The sequence below is a fragment of the Mesoplodon mirus genome (genome assembly GCF_964341445.2).
Source record: "Mesoplodon mirus genome assembly, chromosome: 2".
NCBI lineage: Eukaryota > Metazoa > Chordata > Mammalia > Artiodactyla > Ziphiidae > Mesoplodon > Mesoplodon mirus.
The window spans coordinates 154,581,000-154,603,614 of record NC_138977.1 but is presented as its reverse complement, the minus strand read 5'-3'; the positions used below and the strand labels follow the sequence as shown (position 1 = coordinate 154,603,614).

Here is a 22,615-nt window from a genome sequence, read left to right as displayed (position 1 = left end):
TCAACCGCAGTCTCTTCAACCCCAGTCTCTGAGGGGAAGGACTCCACAGTTGTTCAGCATCTGGGTGGGATGTGTGGGTGTTTTCAAGTTGACACCTCAGAGCGCACTTCATTGTTTCCTGCCTAAGAGTAGATGTGTGTCTTAGGTAGACAGGTTTCTTGTGGTTGCCATTCCATGATTACTTTCTTTTTAGAATTTTTTTAAAGACTTTTTTTTCTTTTTTCTTTTTTTCTGACAGCACAAGGGAACAATGTTTTAAAACGCTGGGGACTTCCCTGAAGGTCCAGTGGTTAAGACCCTATGCTTCCACTGTACGGAGCGCCAAGGGGGAGAAACACCAGGCTTAGAGGTAAAATGTTGAACACTTTCTCTTTGAGATGCAACCAGACAAGGGTATCTACCATCACCAGTTTTGGTGATGATCGTATTAGATGTCCTAGCCAGTGGAGTAAAGCAAAAGAAAAAACAAAAGATATAGGGATGACAAAGGAATAAACAAAACTGTCATTATTTTTATTTTATTCATTATCATTATTTTCAGATGATGTAATTATATATGTACAAATCCAAAAGAATGGACAATTTTTGGAATTTGCAAGTGGGTTTAGCTAGTTTACTGAAATCAGTCAATTATGCAAAAATCAACTGAACTTCCAAACACCAAGAACAGTTGGAAAACAAAAATTTAAAAAGATGCTATTTACAGTGGCACCAAAATACATCAAATACCTCTGAATAAACCTAACAAGATGTAGACTTGGAATTCAACAAGGCATAGATGTCTTATTTCAGAACAATGAGGAGAAAGTCTTGAATTTTCTTTTCTACTTTAGCTTGTTGTTCTGTCTTGGAAATAGAGCTTTCCCCTTGCTCTCCCTGAGGAGCACCCCTTCACCCTCTATTCACAGTGAGCCCAGGGTAAAGCCTCTATACCTGCTCGCCTGTACTGCCCCAAAGGAGGTCTTCCCATTCAGTCAGGTGAGTGCCAACCCTTCTCAGAAGGATGTCGGCAAGAAACTCAGTGTTCTTCAAGGCTTCACTAGAAAAGGCCACCTGGACTTCCCTGGCGGTCCAGTGGTTAAGAATCTGCCTTGCAATGAAGGGGATGCTGGTTCAATCCCTGGTCAGGGAACGAAGATCCCACACGCTGTGGGACAACTAAACCTGCACGCCACAATGAAAGATCCTGCGTGCCACACTAAGACCCAATGCTGTCAAAAAAATAATAATAATAAATTAAAAATAAATAACTAATTTTAAAAAAGGCCACCTGTGGTTGTTTCTTCAGTCTCCAAAAGTATGATTGGGATGGACATACTTGGCAGTTGGAGTCACCCGTAGAACGGGTCCCTGGCCTGTGGAGTAAAAACTGTTATAGTGGAGATGGTCCCATGGAAGCCTCTGAAACTTCCCTTCCACACACCTGCCCTCACTGTCTCCGACCAAGATGATAAGTAAAAAAACAATAGAACAGGGCTTCCCTGGTCACGCAGTGGTTAAGAGTCTGCCTGCCAATGCAGGGGACACAGGTTCGAGCCCTGGTCCGGGAAGATCCCACATGCCGTGGAGCAACTAAGCCCGTGTGCCACAACTATTGAGCCTGCTCTCCAGAGTCCGTGAGCCACAACTACTGAAGCCAGTGTGCCTATAGCCCATGATCCGCAACAAGAGAAGCCACCGCAGTGAGAAGCCCAGGCACCACAATGAAGAGTAGCCCCTGCTCACCGCAACTAGAGAAAGCCCATGGGCAGCAACGAAGACCCAATGCAGCCAAAAATAAATAAATAAAAGATACACATTAAAGAAAGAAAAAATGTTAAAAAAAAGACAATAGAACATTCTGGGCCTTGATAGTAGAGATTAGCCACTCTTAAAAATCTAAAGGAGGCAGGGGTCGCTGTCCTCCCTATCATCTCTTCTCTTAATTAGCCGACTTGGTTTCTACAAACTGGATGATAACTAGAATGGTGAATGGTTGCATAGCTGGTCAGGAGCCTGAAAGAATTAGAAGGTCTGTGGCAAAAGGAGATATTGGGCAGGGGCATATTCATGAATATATGGAATAAAGACCGCATGTTAAGATTTTCTCTATCACATGTTAATGTCCACCAAAAAGCATCCACCCCACAAGAGGCACTGAACAACGAAGAGGGCAAAATAACTTGGCCGGTTGACATCAGCCCAGCCTTTGGCATTAGCCAGCTCACAAAAGGCATAATGGCACACGAGCAGAATGGCCACAGTGGCCGGGGTGGCAGCAGCTTCTTTGAAGGAGACAAGCACTTTCTGAGTACACGAGTGCCCACAGGAGTGCTGATCTGCGCTGTGAAAAGTCTGATCGTCTTGGAATTAATCTTGTTCCCTAGAGGCAAACCACAGAGACCTCTATATTCTCTCCTCTCCGCCAGCTCCTGGGAATCCATCTCAGCACTATCCAGCTTGGATCCACAGTCAGTTATATGTTTAGGAGGAAAAACTATTTAATAATGAGACTGCATTTTGACAGCATTTTAACTTATGATGAACTCAGAAAGGAAGCTTCTTTACATTTATTTCTCAGGTCTCATGCAACAGCCCTAGCAAAATTATGATCTCTTCTTTACAGAACAGAAACCAACACACAAAACTTAATAACTGTTAGGAGGGCAATAAGATACTGGGAAGTCAAGGCTAAAAGTCAAATTTCTTCCAGGTCAGTACCTGAGCCTCCAAGTAGATGTCTCATGACACCAGCACTTTTTTTTTTTTTTTTTTTGCGGTACGCGGGCCTCTCACTGCTGTGGCCTCTCCCGTTGAGGAGCACAGGCTCCAGATGCGCAGGCTCAGCGGCCATGGCTCAGGGGCCTAGCCGCTCCGTGGCATGTGGGATCTTCCCGGACCGGGGCACGAACCCGTGTCCCCTGCATCGGCAGGCGGACTCTCAACCACTGCGCCACCGGGGATGCCCCACCACTAGCACTTTTTAAGGAAGAGATTCTTGAGGTTCTGGGTTTCCTCACTTCCCTTTGCCAATCTCTGGTTAGAAATGTGTTTATCTCTATGTGTCAGGGGTTGTGCAAAGGTGATAAGCTGGATGAGAAGAGGAAGATGGTTGGTTGAAAGTTAATTTCTCACCTAACAGGTAAGTGACTTGCCAAGGTGACAGTCTGAGTAGCCAGAGCAGAGGTCTCCCAACAACACGTTTAGGAGTGTTTCTGGGTGTACTCCTTGTTTGGCCTCTTCACCTCCACCCTCATCCCCACAGGACCACGATTAACCTAGTTCCCCAACAGAAGTCCAAATTATTCATTCACTTCTTCACTTTTGCTGTATGTGATTTTTTTCCAAATGGCGTTGATTTTACCACCCCAGTGTTCTCTGCAAACGAACGGTAAACATTTTTCTGGTCAAATATTTTTTGGTTTACATCATCTTTTATTTTATTATAGTTCATAAATATATACAAATTAAATCATTAAAGAATTCATAGTCTCCAAAGTTCAGGAACCTACTACTGTACTTTGCTCTGTCATGTCAAATATTAAAACATGAGAAGTAAAACTGCCAACTTAATAAATATTCCATTTGAAGCTGAAATTGAGTAGAATAAATGAAGTACTTTCAGAAATCTCAAGTAAGGAATTAACAGGCTAGAGGCTAAATCTTGACAGGGTTTGATTATCACTTGGATTATTCTTATTACTCATTTACTTTATACCTCTGAATGGAATGCAGATTCTTCCTTTGGTGGGTATAATAGAGCTTTAACAGAAGGGACACTTCCATTCATTCTGTGTAACTCTGGACATTTATCTTGCTGTAAAATGCTCGTCTCTCATGTCTTGAGCCTCTTACTGAGCAGTGAATGTTTATCTGTGCACAATCCATTTCTTTTTCGGCTGGGATTTTCTTTGGTGTCCGGGCTGCCGTCACTGAGCAATTCCGAGTGGGCTTCCTCAGGCATCTGCAAGACAGACACGGAAACTCCATCAGGCAGCCCGCCTCTAACCCGCCCAGCCTCCAGGCTCCACAAGCCAACAGGCAACACACACGCGGGAGAATACAACACAACACAACACAACACAGCAATGCCCGTTGTTCCTCCCTAACTCTGATTACTACTGTTTTCCACAGACATCTGAAATGTGATGTCAACCTAAAATCTGGGACTGCAAGCCAAAATTTTAGAAACGCGTGCTAACTTCAAAGTGGGATTTCTGGTGGGAACTCCTTTTTTTGTAAGCTCCTTTTCTTTCTTTCTTCTTCTTCTTCTTCTTTTTTTAAAAAATATTTACTTATTTATTTATTTGGCTGCTCTGGCATGTGGGATCTTTGTTGCAGCATGCGAACTCTTAGCTGCGGCATGTGGGATCTAGTTCCCTGACCAAGTCCCTGTAAGCTCCTTTTCAATGCTTGCTTGGTCCTGACAGCTGTGATTCTGTCCCAGACGCAATAAGCCACTCTCAGACAGCAGAGAGGCACTGATTTCTAGCATTGGTTTGTGTTTGCACCAAGAGACAGAAGCGTCCTGTTAGCAAATCACTTGCTCTCTCATTCAAAGGGCCTCATGTTTTTCACTCAGGAAAAGGACTTTGTTGACTACACTGGATGTGCAGGTGGGTTTGAGTGTTCCTTTATGCATCGAAGTCATAAACAAATAACTAATTATGCAACAAAGCCTCTCAAGTTTTTGCCTTTCTGTTTCCTGACCCAGGGAGCGCTTTCTCACACCCTGGGCAGCTCAGGGAGAGAATGGGGAAGCCCTCTGCTGGAAGCACATCGCATGCAGAAACTAGGCCACTCCATGCCATATGGTTCCCAGGCCCCGCCGCCAGTCGAAGTTTCTTCTTTAGTTCACTTGAGGACCAAACTCTGACATTTTGGAGCCACACTGCTGGTGCTTTTGCTGATTAAAGAGTGGTGTGTGGGACTTTGAGTCAGTGTCTTGCATCCCTCAGACAAACAGGAAGGAGCTTAGGACATCTGTTATCTCTCTATATATTTTGAAGGCCCTCTTTGCAAGCCCGAGGGATTTTTTTTGACTTTTTCTGTGGGGGGAGTATAGGAATGATCCTGTAAGAATGGTTCTTTGGCTTTATTCTTGTCAAGTGGTAAGGCACTTGCCTTAATTGTGCACTCAAAATTGCAACAGTAAGCCAACTCTAGCAAAGGTGGGTTTTATTCTAGAGGTCATTGTACAATTTTTTTAAATTTGCACTCCTTTTTCTTAAATTCCCCCAATTTTAAACTTTTGCCCTAAATATTAAGTAACTGACTCTTACCTTGGTTCTGCATGGAGTATTCTCAGAGATCACACTCTCAGTTTTGGCTCCGATGGCTTCTTCTAAACCTATGTCAAGGAAGATACAACGGACAAGACAGAAGAATATAAAAGTCCTTAAAAAAAACCACCCCATTTTGGTAACTAGAGGGGCACCCTTCAAGAAAACTAGAGAGGTACATGTTTTTAAAAAGTGTCACTGTTAAAATAGCTGCTTTTAAACTTTTATTGTAGCATTTCATCATTACAAGTGGCGCTGAGCCTACGTTAGCTCTGCCTAGTTCACTTTGTTAAAACAGAATTCTTTAGCCGCACCACTAAAAATGCTCAAGCTCTGAGCTGAATTTTAAGTAATAGTGACAGATTTGCCCCAACCTATAGTCTCTTCCACCTGTCCCTTCAAGGCACCAGAGGCATCAGGACTGTTGGCCAAGTTTGGGTGTCTTTTGGTCCAAAGACAGTGACTGTATTACAAATAACTTGGGGCTGACTCTCAACTTTCCAAATAATAATGATCTATTTTGTATGCTGCACTGATTCCTGGCTTAGCCTTATCCCAACCCCAGGAGGCTGAGAGGGAGCAGAGAAGTAGAATCTTAAAAATATAACTAAAAGCTCTAACATTTGACAGTGCTTTATGTTTTTCAATATGGTTTTACATTGTTACCTTACTTGTTAATCTTAATTTATGCTCATAACAGAAAAATAAATTAACCTAATTATTTAACAGAGGTAAACAAAAGATGAATTCCTATGACAGGCTATAATTCTGAATGACAAACATAAGTCTTCAAAAATTAAATTGTAATAAGTGAAATACAAAGTCAAATGATAACTATATAACTATATTAACCTATAACCTATATATATATATATATATATATATATATAAGATTTTTTGATAGGGACCATTTTTAAAGTCTTTATTGAATTTGTTACAATATTCCTTCTGTTTTATGTTTTGGTTTTTTGGCCCCGAGCCATGTGGGATCTTAGCTCCCTGACCAGGGATCGAACCTGTACCACCTGCATTGGAAGGCGAAGTCTTAACCACTAGACTGACAGGGAAGTCCCTAGCTTATAATTTTTATTAACAGCATTTCCCATATTTTCATGGTACAAAGCTCAAAGACTCTTACACTGCAGCATCTGTGGTGCATGATACAATTAAGACATGCAATTATTTTTAAAAAGTGAAAATAAATGATAATATAAGTGTATACAATCATTTCCACCCTCCTTCACTTCTGCCACTGCAAGGTGCACTGTCATGTCTGACCAGAGTGTGGGTGAGGGCATCTTATTTAAAGATCTGTGGACAGACCTGTTAGAATCTCATCCAGTTGGTCCACCATAAACTTGGCATCTTCTTCAGTGAAGCACATAGGTGGTTTTATTTTAAGCACATTCCTATGAGGTCCGTCGGCACTGAGAAGCACTCGCTTTTCTTTCATCCTAATGAGTGCGGGAAATACATGTGAGTGCATACTAGTGATAACTAAGATTATTTCAGAATGATGGGAACAGAGAGCACTTTCATATTCGCATGCAGGAAGCCCACATTTGTAACTGCACGAGTCTTAAACTTTTCTCATTTGGGGAGATGAGAGGAAGTAAAAAAAAGCATTCAAGCCAAGACACCAAATGGGTGAGGGGTGTGTTTACTTGTAGATGATGTGCTGAGCTTCGGCTGTGGCGGGGGTCCTTTCCTGATGGTCCTTCACTAAGTCAATTCCAATAAAAAGGCCAACGCCCCTGAGGGGGGTAAAGAAAGGGAACTTGACACACTTTATTAAGCACTGCATTGTCACAAAAAATTAACACTGTCCCTCAAACTTCAGTTTGATTTGAAGCTGAATGTGATTCTCTTTAAAGGGTAGTTGTTATTAGTTCTAATTAATCTAAGATACCAATCTAATGTCCACAGGACTTCTCAGTTTTTGAATCAAGTTAGTTTTTGTCAACCAGTTTTTCTCTCTTCTCTTAATTGTAAAAAAAAAAAAAAAAGGCTTAAAAACAACCTTGTCATGCTATTTAGCTTCTCAAGACATCAACTATGACAAATCTTTAATCTTTACATATATATATGAAAATGTTTTCATATATATATGAAAAATAGTGAGTTTTCTTGGATGTCATTTTTAATATTTTTAATAGATCATTTAGAGTTACCTTAAGTTCCTTCTCTTCATCTTTTGCCTGCTGAAATTATCCTGGCTTAATTTTTTTCAAAAAAGTATAAAAATCAGGAAAGATATGTACCCAAAATTTAACAGTGATGATATCTGGGTTCTGGATGAAAAATGAGTTTTGTTTCTGTTTCTTCAGTGTTTCTAGATCTGGTTTTGTGTTAACTTATTTTAAATTTATAAGATAAAATATAACAAATTTTCATTTGGACGAATGAATAACTGCATGACAACTTTATGATAAATATACCTGATATCTCCTATCAAAGTATGTTTAGCCTTCTGCTTATTCAGTAACTTGGTAAGATAATTCCCTACTCTTGTGGCATTTCCTTGAAGGTTTTCATTTTCAATTACATCCAGGATGGCCAAACCAACAGCAGAAGATACGGGATTTCCTCCATACTGTGGAAAGAAGATGAATGAGAAAATAGAATAGTTGAATTTGTGGTATTGCTTCATCTATGAGAAATTTGGCTCATACATAAGCAAGTAAAGATATAATTTCAATAAAAATTTCCCTTGTGATATTAGTTTCTTAGATTTAGAATATAACATGATTCTATTCATTTAAGATTGAGAATAAAATTCTAAATTATATATAGCTGCAAAACTGGTATGAACGATTATTGGGGAATTTATAAGTTCGTCCAAACCAAAAACAGACATTGTGTTGGGAATTAAGGATTTCAGAGTGTGGTTTAGTTAGGGGGATGTGGGTTTCAGTGCTTGAATATCTGTGTGAAAAAAGTTAAGCAATGATATTTTCTCCAAATAATTTATGTTCTTAGATATTACTCTAACTTTTAGCTGTAACAAGTCCTATTATACATACTGCACAAACTATAATAATCTTTCCAAACTTAAAGCTTATAACTTTTAGGGGTAAAATCAAGGAAATAAAATTTCCCAAAGATAGAAATTTAGTTAGTATCTCCTATGACAGCCCTGTAACATTTATAGTAGTGAATCATCTAAGTGAAGTGTTTTGGGAATTTAAATGTGATACAAAACAAAAAAGATCCTATTATCTGTTAATGAAATATCATAACCTCTAGAGTTTAGCAGGGCAGCCATCTGTCATTGTAACAATTAATAGAAACATTTTAGGAAGGGGAAAGATACACAAGAAAAAAATACAAGGAGGATTGTGTCAGATAGAATGAAATATGGTTAGATCAAAATTTGGCTAGGGTCCTGGCGTGGTTAGCTGGCAACAGTGAGATTTATTCTTTATTACATTGGAAAGAAACATAAGAACATGCATTATTTTTCCCTCTTAGCATTAAAGTGGGGAGGTCAAAATTTACCGTATTGAAATATTCCATCCCAGAGCTGCTGAAGGCTTCTGCAATTTCTTTGGTTGTTACCACGCATGCCACTGGGTGGCCATTGCCCATTGGTTTTCCCATTGTGACGATGTCTGGAATGAAATCTTCACCAAACATTTGGAAGCTCCAGAAATGTGTCCCAACTCGGCCAAAGCCTACTTGAACTTCATCAGCTATAAACACACCTCCTGCTCCATGTACATATCTGAAAAGCAAAAGGGCAGCCTGATGCCTTCAGGTCACTGAAAGTCCCCAAACCCTCCCATAAGATACAGATTACTGAAAACTTAAAAAATGTTGTTAAGCTGAAGTCTATAATCTTTGTTAAAAACATTTCAGTGTTCAAATCCCCAATGACATCTATGTGATGTCATTGACTTTGAAACATAATCACATAATTTCCAGATTAGATATGTTCTATATTGTTTGGGTTTGTGCTGCTTAAAGGAAGCTCTACTGCAGTATTTTAATAGGGAAGAAAAAGAAGTGAACAAGAAGTAGTGTTCAGCAGGTTTAATTTTCAAATTTTTACTAATTAGTAAAGCTTGGACACCAACGAATCAGAGAAGATGCCAGGTGGGTAGTGGGAGCACAGCTCTGGAGGCTGCCCTGCTGGACCTTGTGTAAACCCTTTATTTGCTGGAGCTTGGGAAGGTGGAGGAGTTCCAGGAGTCCTGGGTAGCAGGCACTCCCAAGTGGCTATTTACCAGCTAGTCTGGAAGTATTTCAATATCTTAACAACCAGGATGGCCCTACAGAATTGTCACAGTGCCTTCAGTTTGACCAAGGATGCCCAAGTACATACTCTGCCACTTTCTGGAAGTAGCCTGCTGGAGGAATTATTTGTCCGCCACAACTCTGCATGGATTCAGCAATAAAGGCAGCAATCTATACAAGAGAAGATGGGGTCAAAGTCCATTAGGTCCTCCTCCCGTTACCCCCTACAAAAAGAGGACTTCTTACGGAGAAGGTGACTTAAAAAATGGTTGGGAATGGACCCATGGCAAGAGACAAATTGGCCATTTGATTAAAAAGATGTCCACGCTGGAAATGCAAGAATTCTGAAACATTCGTTTCTGAAATTTTAGGGTACCAATGAAACCATCACAAGAAAATGGTGGAGAGGGTGCCTTCCATTTCTCCATTATTAATTTAAATGCAGTGTTTTCATTAGGAACAACTGAATAAGACTGATGTTTTGATTAGTCTTTAATATGAACCTCTAAAAATTTACCCAGGTTCCATCACTGGGGTGCTTGTTTGCTCAGCTTGGTAAATTAGGACTGCCCGAACCTGGAATTTGCACTAAGGAGATGAGAGGGTGACTAGTGGCCACGAATCTTAGTTATTGTGCTATATTTCTGGTTCTTGCCCTGAACCAGGCTTACAACTTAACAAAATAAGGCAGTTCACAAAGGAACTAAAGAGGATGTGTTCTAGAGGCTGAGAAAGGAGAAGTAAAAATAGGTAACACTAAATTAAGAGAAAGCATAGAAATAGTATGAGATAAGAAGTCAAGCAATCAACTATACTTCAATTAAGAAAAAAAAAGGGGGGAACTAAGGTTCTAGTCCAGACTACCTCTTTTAAGATATGAAAAACGAATGGGAAGAAAAGAAGAAATAGTTAAGAAAGGCAAATGACTTTCCAGTCATTAAGATAAAAATACTTGAAATGGAAAACACACAGGCTTCATTTTTATCTCAATTAAAAAGTTTTTTTATTGCCATGTTGTTGCCATAAGCCAATTGAAAGGCAAAGCATGTGTCAAATCACATTAAAACTCCATGTAAGTAACTCCTGAAGGGGCTGAGAATTACTGTTAAGCTGAAGACAGTAGGGTGAAGACTGAGAAAATGGAAACTCTTTTTTTCCTACTTGGGAGGATTCTGGTTTGTTTTAGAAGTGCAGACCCAAATTGGAAGAACATTTTCCTGCTTGTCTTACACACGTTCTTTGGCTTCAGGAAAGTTGAACCAGTTCTAGGGAAGAGCCAAGGCTCCCCGGGTCCAGGAGTCTGCAGTGGCCCCAAGGCCCCAGGGCCACCCTGCCTCTTCCCTCCCTTCACCTTATATTAGCCCCTTGTGCTACTCTCAGTTGGAATGTTCTGTCCATGAGCTATCACCTTTCTTAATTTTCTCCTCCTATCACTTTGGACCAGAGTCTGCATCCCAGTGGGAAGGTCAGAATTAGACCACCAGTTCTGAAACAGGTATAGTAATTACATTTCCAGGATAAATAAAAATAGTCTTAGAGGCATGACTCTAATAATGTACTTTCTGAAATATGAACTAAGTAAAAACGTAACTAGAGAAGAACAGAAAGTGATTTGAGATCTAATCCTTTCCCACCTCTCCAATGTATCACAATGATTTCAATCTATTTTATAAAAGATATTAAAGTGTTTCCAAAGCTATAAATACAAACCTTCCTTCCACTGTTATGAGCTTCGTCAATAATTTTCTTCACTTCATCAGCATAAGCACTGGCCGGGTCTGTATGGTCTTCTCTGTATTTTCCTCTGTAAGTATCTGGAGCTGGTGCCTGAAAACATCAAAAGATAACAGTTTCTTATGATTTGTCTCCTGGACAAATGAGCTTTTAAGAAAGTGCCTTTCCCTCCAGGAGCATAATATTGTAGAAAGGTGACTCGTGGACTTAAGTGACTCTAGGTTCTTTTGCTCTTTTTCCTTAACATTTCTGAATTCTGTGAGACTTGAAATCTTTGCATTGTGAACAGGAGCTTGGATTTGCTCCTAGGCCCTTAGAAGTCAAGATTGCATCCCTAGTCACGTAAGGGACAACTTCAAACAACAAGTGTGATTATGTTATTTGAAAATTTCAATGAATGGAAACTGTATTAACAATTCTATATTGAAAATAAGCTGACACTTACCAACTATATAGTAAACTGTAATCATTCAGAAAACTAGAGTGCCTTAGCACTAATTTCAGATCTTAAAATTTTGAAAGAATGTATTAATGATTCTCTTAAAAAAGTCTACTGATCCTTAATTAAGCCAAATGAGTTTTACTGTTTCAATAGCTTGGTTTCTTTATTAAATGATATTTATTTTACTTAATAAATTTACATAATAATTTAGCATAGAGTAATTTTAAGACAGTCATACACACTTGATGCAACTCTGAGTTTCAAATAGGCTTCAGTGATAGAAAAAGTAATTTAAACATCAAGGGGCAAGAAAAATAAAATGAGAGCTGTGAATAAGAGCTATCACTACCACTATACTAATTTGTATGGTACTCATCAATGGATTTTAAACCACATCTTGTCATTAACTAGCTCTTTGACTTTAGCAAACAGATCTTTGCTAAAGACCTGTAACTGCTCTAGATCTTAGTTTCCTTTTTCATGGTTTCATTTCAACGCAAGGATTGGACTGGGTTATCACTGGGCACTCTTCCAGTAGTAACATTCTGATTCTTGGATTCCACGATACTTACCACATGCACAAATTCTTTCTTGACATCTTTGCCCTTTTGAAATTTATATGGACTGATCTCAATTAAAGATGATAGGTGACCATGGTAAGCACTGAAAAGAAAAAGGACAATAACCAAAATCACTCAAAGAAGGACGCTTTTCTAGTATATGAAAAATAGTACTGCACATCATCCAGGGAGAATCTCAACATTGGTGCCAGATTTAACTATATGGAATCTAATTTTTCATGGTAGGACTGGCCATTAATTTGTCCCACTCTCCTGATTCAGGTAATAAAACACATAGAAAGCCAAGTATGTATCCTCATAGACAGTTACTTTTTAGCAGGAAAGAACTTAATTTCTTTGGATTGTATTAGCTCTGCTAAATTAGATTATCTAAATGTAAAACATTAATTTCTATAGCTTCAGGAGAAATTTCAGATGTATGTATTCTTTAAATGTATTTGATAGTTACATTCTAGTAAATTTAAAAAACAACTTTATATCACAGAATGGGCTGTGTTTCTGTCTGGGATGGTTTCAAAGGGATATCCAATTGCTCAAATGAAAGTTGGTAAGGAACAGGAGGTCTTTTCTAAAAGGACTAAGATTAAGAGGTAATCAAGTGGTTATGAAATTCCTTTCTTTCACTTAAAATACAGATGGCTATGATATTCCCTTTTATGTTTCTTGCCCAGAGGTATATAATTGGGAGGCCTGGAAAAGAAATTATAAAAGGCCCATAAATAGATAAAGCAAAGAGGGAGGACTTCCCCTACCGTAGATTAAAACATGCTACAAAGCCATAGTAATGAAATTAGTATGGTATATAAGAACAAAGTCATGACTGGGACAGAAGTGAGCTCAGAGACACAGCCATACATAAATGGTAACACAGCGGCCTCTTGGTGGAGTCAATATGAGGAGCAGTTATAGAGGTAGTAGAAGAAAATAAAGAAGAGCATCTTTGTGATCTGAGGAGTGGGGGTGGGTGGGTGTGGCGGGAGGGATATTAACAAAACTTAGAAAACCAAACCATAGGATAAAAATGGCAACTATTTGATTTAATCAAATTTTTGGAGGTTGGACGATACCATGGACAAAGTTAAAAGACAGATGATAGATTGGGAAAAAAACATTTGAAATGTCTCAAACTAAAAGAGATTAATATTCAAAATGGTGGTTCTTAAGTCTATCTGCATATTAGCATCACCTGGGAAACTTTAAAATCTATACCGTTTCCTGGAATCCACCTCTAGAGATTCTCTCTCTCTCTCTTTTTTTAATTTTTAAATTTTTTTGGCTGAGCCGTGCTGCATGCAGGATCTTAGTTGCCCGACCAGGCATCAAACCAGCAACACTTGTGTTGAGAACTCAGAGTCTTAACCACTGGACTGCCAGAGAAGTCCCTAGAGATTCACTTTAATTGGTCTGGAGTGGGACCTGGGCACTGGCATTAAAAAAAGAAAATTTCCTCAGCTAATTCTAAAACACAGTCAAGGCTGAGATCCTCTCATCTAAACTATGCATGCAACCACAAAAGCAAGGATGGAAATCCCAACAGAAAAATGGGCAAAGAATATAAACAGGTAATTCTCAGAAAGGAAGTCACAAATGCATAATAAGCATATGAAGAGATACTCAAACTCATAATTAGAAATTGCAAATAAAAACAACATTGATAGGGACTTCCCTGGTGGCACAGTGGTTGAGAGTCTGCCTGCCAGTGCAGGGAACATGGGCTCAATCCCTGGTCTGGGAGGATCCCACATGCTGCAGAGCAACTAGGCCCATGCGCCACAACTACTAAGTCTGTGCTCCAGAGCCCAAGCCACAATTACTGAAGCCCAAGTCCCTAGAGCCCGTGCTCTGCAACAAAGAGAAGCCACTGCAATGAGAAGCTCTCGCACTGCGGTGGGGAGTGGTCCCTGCTTGCTGCAACTGGAGAGGGCCTGGGCACAGCACCGAGGACCCAGAGCAGCCAAGAATAAACAAACAAACAAACAAATAAATAAGTAAATTTATGAAAAGGGAAAAAAAATCCTGAAAATTAAAAAAAACCCTCAACAATCTTGATATCATTTTATACCTATTAGACGGCAAAAATTAAGAAAAAAAAGAAGGTAGGATATTCTTAGTTTTGAGTGAGGATACGTGAAAATTGGACATTTCATGCACTGGGTAGAGTGTGCAACCATTTTGGAGACTGATCTGGCAGGCTTTGGTCAAATCAACAATGTTTACTGTACCCCTATGGCCTAGCAATCTTGTTTCTGGGTGCTTTATCCCCAAGAAATTCTCAGAAAGGTCCATAAAGGCACATGTACAAGGCCACTCATTGCAGTGTTGCTTGTGGTAGCTGGGAGTAAAGGGCAGTCACAGTATCTATTCTGTGGTAGGCAGGCAGAATCATGCCTCCCCTCCCAAAAGATGCCCATGTCCTAAGCCTCAGAACCTAAGAATGTTACATGGTAAAGGGGATCTTGCAGACGTGATTAAATTAAGGACCATGAAATGGAGCGATAATCCTGGAGGGTCAGATGTTATCACAAGAAACTTTATAAGTGAAAGAAGGCAGCAGGAGGATGGTGGTCAGAGACAGATGAGGTGATGTGAAGATGGAAGCAGAGGCTGGAGTGATGTAATGTCTGGCTCTGAAGATGAAGGAGGGGACCACAAGCCAAGGAATGCAGGCAGCCTCTAGAAGGTGGAGGCAAGGAAACAGATTCTTCCCTAGTGTCTTCAGAAGGAGTGCAGCCCTGTTGAACCTTGATTTTAGCTCAGTGAGACCCATTTTGGACATCTGACCTCTAGAACTATAAGAGAATAAATTTATGTTGCTTAAGCCACTATGTTTATGATAATGTGCTATAGCGACAATAGAAAATGAATACACCAACCAACACATAAAACAAGAGATGCCTATAGAAGGGTAAGAAATGAGGTGATGCTCAATTCAACCCTTTGTGTCTGAGATTAGTGGGGTGGAGAGGTAGAAAAAAATTTTAAATCTCACTGAAGATGGAAGTTAACAAATTTCTTGTTTAAAATATAATGAATTCATTTTTGAGAAGTAAAACTAAATAGTGACTATTAAAAACCACAAATTAATGAGAAAGAACTATTTTTACTTGGCTATTTGTTGTCTTTAAAATTTGCTCTAGGGAATTCCCTGGTGGTCCAGTGGTTAGGACTCCACACTCTCACTGCCAAGGGCCCAGGTTCAATTGCTGGTCGAGGAACTAAGATCCCACGAGCCGCATGGTGTGGCCACAAAAAGAAAAATAATATTCTCTAAATTGTTATCTTTTAAATTAATTATGTGAATAACCACAATTGTGGCATGAATGCTTGGATTTTTAAGAAATTATATTTTTATTCTGAAAAAGATGGAGTTATACACACATTGCAGTGGCTCAATTAACAGTTAAATGCGTGAAAAGTAAACCCTGATTCATGCAAAGCCCATGAGACCATGACTACAGCACCCAAAAGAGCCTCCAAGTACTTGGAAGGAATTAAGTGTCCTTCAGGCCTGAGCTGGCCTTGAAACCTATACATAACAACAACAACAAAAACTTGTGCCATACATCCAGCCTCCTTCATACGTGCTTATGGTATTAGTATGGAGAGGATCAATATAATTTTGTCTCTGAAGGCATTTCCTGCTTAGAAGTCTTGTGTTCAAGACTTACTGGTCAAGAGTGATCACGTCTTGGTGGCCTCTGAACTGCCGAGCCAGGCGTAAGGCTAAGTCATTGGCTTCAGATCTATTAAGAGAGCAGAGAGAGAAGGGACAATGTGACATAAGCCCTTTTAAAAATCTTTCAAACCATTATTTTCAAAGTTGAGGATTCCAAAGCCTGTTTAACTTCGAGATTATTCTTTGTACTACTCCAGGTTCTGTCACCTCCAGTCTTTGGTGACACTGCTCTCTCTCTAAGGCTAATCACTCTTTGACAGTATAGGATTCTTCAGAAGTGAAAGTCAAATATTATATTCAATTTATTGAAGGCAAGAATGCCTTAGAGCAACAAATTAGATCTGAAAATGTCCTAATTCTTCACAAAGAAAAAAGAAAAATCTTCTGGTTATAAACCAATCTTCTGGTTATTTGATTTTAAGGTATCTCATTGAAAAGAGAAAATGAATCACAGAATCATAATAGAACATTCACAGGATTTCTAATAGTTTTAATTCATATGTACATATATATCATTTTAAATTTATGCTGTATAGACAGATTTCCTCCCAATATAACGTTGTACAGGTGAGCTTTTCTCCTGTCATTAAACATGTATTTTCAAAAACATACTTTTTAATGCCTGTATAATATTCCATAGAATGGACATATCTATTCACTTGAATTGACTCATTCCTCCTTTGTGTTTGTGTTGGGGAAATGCTTATTGCCTAAGGAAACAAATCAATCAAAAATCTTATAAAACTTATATAACTTGTTTAGTAGAGTTCTTTCTTTGCCAAAATTCCTCATTCAAGCTTTGAAAGAACTATCTAGGTTCATCTAGATTCTTTAGCTACTTACTCTATTGCCCAAAGAAGTGGGTGCCATTTGACTAGTTAGGTTTTCTCACATGAACACCAGACTTGAATATTTTTGCCAATATTTGGTTACAACCCAAGTATCCATCCTTTAGGGATACTTAAGGGTATGCTTTCCCCATCTTTCACCAAGGAAGCTGTGGTAATAAAAAGCTGGGTGACATGCACTTGTTAATCATGGGACTGTTGGTATAGGCTGTGTCAGGAGTCCTGGAACATGCTGTCAGGTATCTTATCTACAAAGGGCTGGTGGGCCAAAGCAAAAGAACCAGAATGGTCAGGTCCCCCATGTGGGGTCATTAGTAAACAGCAAGAATCTCAGGAAACCTTTTTAGATATTTGTACTCCACCAGCAATCAAACAGGAAAGAGAGGAAACAAAGAGATTGGTGGGAATGGGGATGGGTGGAAAACCTCAGAACATACCCTGAATTTGTAAAATAGCAAACAGAGAGTCTGTCCGGCAGGGTTGCTGACAGGCGCTTGGCATACTCAACAATGTTGTCGTGGAGGAATCGAGAATTTGTATTTAGTAGTTCCATCTGTTTCTGGGCAGCTTTGACCACTTCTGGGTGGCAGTGTCCCACTAAAATTTAGAAGACAAAAGCCCCAAAAATGAGTTACAAATCTAAATGCCTGGGAAGTGAGGGGCATTCTGAAGCAAGCAAAAAAAAAAAAAAAAAAGGTTGATCCTCTTCTTCTCCCACATTTTGTTCTAGCTTTTCCCCGCCTAGGACTACTGGCCCTGTTCAGCCGAGGAACTGCAGCCACTGCAATTCCTGGGACAAATATCAACGGTGCCAAGTCTGCCTTACTCCAGAAACATATCCTTCAAAGCACGACAAAGAAAGCACATTACCATGGGCTACGTTGTTGATGCAATCCAAGTACTGTTCACCTTTCTCGTCAAACATGTACTGCCCCTGGGCTCGCATTATTTTGATGGGATCCGCAGCAAAGAAAACTTTGCAGGAGGGCCTAGAAATAATGAAAGGAAACACTTTGGTCTGGTAGGACTGCTCAGTGTTTTTCCTTCTCAACGAAGGTCACGATCAGTGGAAAATTACAATTACGTAAAAGAAAGGGAAAACACAACCTGGGTGACATAGTTTTTTTTTTCATTTCATTTTAGCCTGGAACCTTTTACCTTAGTCCCCCATCCGTGACACTGCTCACATTTCTTATGCTTGTTATATTAAATTTGCCATGATCTGACAACTCTATTTAGAAGCACAAGGATCAACTCTGACAGCTCTAATTACACAAACCAATAACTAATTTTCCTTTGAGAAATTTTGTTCAACCAGGAAAAAAAACAAACTTTTTTTTTTTTTGAGCCTTCCTATGTGTCAGGAACTGACAGCTATAACAAATATTCTCTCATTTAATCCTCCCAACAATAATATGAGTTATCATCATTCTCATTTTTATAGTTGAAGAAACAGACACTGAAAAATTAAGAAGCTTGGTTCAAGGTTACACAGCCAGTGAGAAAACCAGAATTTGAAAGTAGACTGTCTTGATCGTAACTAGATTTATCATGGTGAACATTTTGAAATGTACAGAAATATTGAATCACTATGTTGTGTAATAGTTACTAACATAGTGTTGTAGGTCCATTATACTTCAAAAATAAACTCATAGAAAAACTCATACTAGGGATATAATTTATATGTACAACATGATAAAGATAATTGACACTGCTGTATGTTATACACGAAAGTTGTTAAGAAAGCAAATCCTAAGAGTTCTCATCACAAGGTAAAAAAAATTTTTTTCTATTTCTTTAATTTTGTATCAATATGAGATGGATATTCACTAAACTTATTGGGATAATGATTTCATGATGTAAGTCAAATCATTATGCTGTTCAACTCAAACTTATACAGTGCTGTATGTCAATTATATATCAATAAAATTGGAAGAAGAAAAAAAAAAGGTAGACTGTCTTATGCCATAGCCCAAAACAGGGCTTGCTTGCTAATCTAATCTCTCTCTCTAATCTAATTTGTAGAGAAATGAATAGCACTAAAAGCTAAATACAAATAACTTAGTGTTAAATACTATGTAGGAGATTTTACAGATCATTTTCATGTCTTTTGATTGGTATTCGTCCTGCATCAAATGGATTTCCCTTTCTTAAATAATAAAATCCAATTATTATTCTAACCCTTTAACCCACTCTTTTCTGCATAATAAAAAGTCATCCATATTTTTGGTTATTTGGATGGCTGGCTGGAGTACAGATTTTAGCAACATAGAAACATCACAAAGATTTCTGAACTTGGTTCTATGGACATTTAGAAACTAAAACAAAACATTATTTTTATTTTGGTGATTTTGCATGCACAAAAAATACCACATGCATTGGAGGTAGTTTAGAGGGTAATTAGATACATATTAAATGGATATGCAACTGTTTAGAAAGTATTGTGATTATTGTGAATAGGTAATTAAAATTTAAAATTGCCTAAGATTAAGCATCTTCAGCTAAGATGAAACTAATATTTAATGAGCATTTCTTCTTGGTTCAAATTCAGCTGTTAGTTTATACCTACAAGTTAAAATCCAGAAAAACCCTTCGTTATGAATGTGGGCTGGAAACTTCGGACTTCACCTTGCCTCCTTGTACTTCCCGTCTTCTCACTCAGACTTCCGGTGAAATTCTTTCTCAGTCATGCCATGGCTACCAATCCTCCTTTCACAGAATTTGTTCTGCTCACGTCAGAAATCATTAGGTTTTCATTGGAATCTAACTATATAGGATTGAAAACTAACAGAAAGGAGTGCTGATTAGAAAAAGGGAAGGAGGTGATCCGGTAATGAGGTATCTGACCATTTTGACCCTATTGCGGGGGTCGAGAGAGATTTAACTAGTCTCCTAAACCACCTAGAAACCTCCTGGGTTGAGATCAGATCAAATCTCAAATCAGATCACAAGGTAACTTGACACTACTAAGACCAGAGCCCAGGTCTGACCTAAGGTTCGGTCCTGTACGCTCACCAAGTCGTCTATAACACGAGTAAAACAAAAGTAGACCGGAGAAAACACTGCATCTTTAAATTGTAATGAGGGCACAGCTGGGGAGACCAAGGTAAGTGGTATCTTACTCTTAAGAAAGTGGTTTCAAAGTTTTTTTACTGGCTGGATTAACCTTTTACTTCTTAACCAAGCGTGCAAGAAGAAAAAGTTCACTTTAAACAAAAGTTGTCATAATGAAATTTCATAGCCATCGTCAAAAATATTTCGGAGTTCAGTTTTCTAAAACTTTCGCGGTGGTGGGAGCGGCGGAGAGCTACCCGTCTCCCTCCCAGAGCCTATCGCTGGAACGGTGTTCTACTTCAATGGCTCTCAACCTTTACGGTCAATTCCCCCAGCCGGCCGGCCGGCAGCCCTCACCCCCTCGGCGGGCTGCAGAGCGCGGGGACCGCTCTGGAGCCGGCTGGTCGGCAGCCCCCTTGGGCGGAGGAGAGGCGGGGCGCTCCGGGCGGGCGGCGGCGCGCGTGCGCAGGTGCGGCGGGCGGGTGGCGGTCTCGCACCCCGCCGGCAGCAGCCCGCTGGCCCGCTCCCTGCCCCGCTGCGGCTCTCCGCCCCCCGGCGCCGGTGACTCCCCCTCTCTGCGCCTTTCCTCGGGGCTGGGGAGCGCTCACGCGATGTGCTTCCTCCTCAGCGCCAGGGTGTCTTGCTTGCTGTATAACTCGCACATGGTGGCGGGGTGCCGGGCGCTCCCAGGGGTCTCCCCTCTCCGGTCCGTTCGCCTCCCTCGCGAGCCCGCGGGACTGTCTCAGCGGTGGCCCTTTTCTCCCGTTTTCCCCCGTTGGGTCCCCTTGCCCCGGGCGTCGGAGGTCAAAGGCGGCACCAACTAGCCAGGGTCATCTCCCTTTTAAGTATTGCCCAGCCTTTGCCCTTCGCCAAGCCCCACCCTCACCCTCCTCCTCCGCCCGGTGCCTGCCTGGCAAGTGGCTGGACTAGCCACTGAATCGCCACCCACCCCAGCCCCCCGCCCCCGGTCTAACTGGCTCCTGTTCCTGCCCTGCTGCCCACTTCACCTCCCCACCCCTGTTACTTCTACTAACTCGCCTTTTATTTCCTTAAATTTGCCTTGCCATGGCCTTTCTTCCTCCTCTGCCTGTGAATTCCCTCCTTCCCACTCTCTCCCTTTCTTCCTTTCTTTCTTTCTTTCTTTCTTTCTTTCTTTCTTTCTTTGTTTCTTTCTTTCTTTCTTTCTTCTTTCCTTCCTCCCTGCCTCCCTTCCTTCCTTCCTTCCTTCCTTCCCTCTTTCTTTCTCCCATTATTTTCTTGTAAACATTCAAAGAGAGGCACTCTCTGGAGACATCAGGAGGTTCATCTCCATTCTCGTTTTGAGCATATTCCAATACCATAATCTACTCAACAAAAGTAACAAGTCTTATGCCCTGAGGATAAATAACAGGGACTCAGCCTGTTATTTGTTGGGAGGGATAATATATACCGTGTTTCAGACATCTGCTTTAACAATAATTGCACTTCTAATTTCTCTGAAACTATACAGATTACAAAACATTCACTTGACTTATCTGGTTCAGTCCTCAAAACAGCCCTGTGGGAGATGAGCCTGAGAGTTACCATCCCCTTTAACATACGGGGACAGTGATTGCAGATCTACCTGATGGTGAACTTGGAATTCATTCCTAGGTTTCTTGACCTCTTTAGGATGATCTTCTCACACTGATCAAATTTGAAGTTAAACATGTGGACAGAAGGAAACCTAATTAACTATAACGTTCAATCATAAATTATTTAACGAAGTAGAGATCATCTGGTTTAACCCCTCTGTTTTGTAGATAAGAACAGCTAGGTACAGGAAGGGTAAAGTCTCGCTCAGCGTCACTCAACTACTTAGCCATAGAGTTTAGATGAGATCATTTCATTCCTTGTGTTTTGAAAGACAGCAGAGAAAGCCTGATTTACCCATAAGAACACACTTGCTAAATGTTTGTAACTGACCTTTCTCTTGAATAAAGTTGTTTTTAATTAATATTAATGCCCTGCAGGAGTAGTAGAATAACATTGCCTAAGACAGGTTGAGAAATGGAGTTCTATGACGAACAATGTGTTAAGAATTCTAACTGTTATCAGTGAAGGGCAGAAGGCACTTAGGAAACTTGCAACAACTCCCAATCACGTAACCTTGGTCTAGCTCCATACTTGAAAGAAGTGTACACCTGCTCTCAAACCACCTAGACCTGGTGAAGTCACAGATAGTCATGTTCCCTCCGCAAACCTCCACGGTCCCTTGTTATTTCTAGTGCTTTAAAGTATGTTCTTTAAATAATGCTGGACTAAGGGTCTTGGATTCTTGAGCTGGTTCTTCCATAAACTAGCTGGGTGTCTTTATCTTTTGGAGGCCAAACTTCTTTAAAATGTTCAAATTTTGTGTTAAAAAGAAACCCCAATTATTCTCTGACTAAAAGCATTATAAGGAAGGCTAAGAAGAGATCGTGACTGTGGAATGAGTGTCAGGATTATTAAGATCTCATTGCTCTTGTCTTCTTTGTTCTTTTATTACTTTTTAACCAGACCTTTCAGTAGGGTTGATTACTCCTTTCTCCTTGAAACGCTTCCCCTTTTGATTTCTTGACATGACCACACTTTCTTGATTTTCTTCTTCTCTCACTCAACATTCTCAACATTTAACTCGGTATCTCTGCGAGTAAGATCCTAGGCTTTTCCTTTTCTCTTGCACTCTTTCCCAAGGCAACCCAGAAATAATTCCCTTGGATTCAGAACCCATCAAGATGCCAGAATTACACTTCCACCTAGATTTCTCTTCTCAGTCCCAGATT

The 22,615-nt window shown here is 40.0% G+C and overlaps 1 protein-coding gene across 5 annotated transcripts; it reads right to left on the bottom strand.

Annotated features, from left to right (window-relative positions):
- Window positions 1–3,399: 3,399 nt before the first annotated feature.
- ETNPPL (ethanolamine-phosphate phospho-lyase) lies at window positions 3,400–20,662 on the bottom strand. Of its 5 annotated transcripts, none has more exons than XM_082641305.1 (13): window positions 19,344–20,662; window positions 17,649–17,767; window positions 17,216–17,375; window positions 15,923–15,997; window positions 12,246–12,336; window positions 11,208–11,324; window positions 9,586–9,668; window positions 8,760–8,985; window positions 7,700–7,854; window positions 6,926–7,015; window positions 6,585–6,715; window positions 5,262–5,329; window positions 3,400–3,943 (listed from the first exon to the last, which is right to left on the bottom strand). In XM_082641305.1, exons 2-13 carry the CDS (start codon window positions 17,722–17,724, stop codon window positions 3,815–3,817), a joined length of 1,401 nt encoding a protein of 466 aa, XP_082497431.1. In that variant the 5' UTR covers window positions 17,725–17,767; window positions 19,344–20,662; the 3' UTR covers window positions 3,400–3,814. The 5 variants fall into 5 exon arrangements, with proteins under 5 accessions (XP_082497431.1, XP_082497430.1, XP_082497432.1 ...); XM_082641304.1 differs by having other exon boundaries at window positions 19,348–20,662; XM_082641306.1 differs by having other exon boundaries at window positions 19,407–20,662.
- Window positions 20,663–22,615: the final 1,953 nt, after the last annotated feature.

What these genes read in the sequence shown, in the direction of transcription:
- ETNPPL (XM_082641302.1), bottom strand. Translation starts at nt 20,496, where the DNA reads ATGTGCGAGTTATACAGCAAGCAAGACACCCTGGCGCTGAGGAGGAAG. An exon ending in TACTTCCAGAAAGTGGCAGA is followed by an intron (nt 8,986 to 9,585) that starts GTATGTACTTGG and finishes TTTGCTTTTCAG; the next exon opens with ATATGTACATGGAGCAGGAG. An exon ending in ACTTTGATAGGAGATATCAG is followed by an intron (nt 7,016 to 7,699) that starts GTATATTTATCA and finishes TACCCCCCTCAG; the next exon opens with GGGCGTTGGCCTTTTTATTG.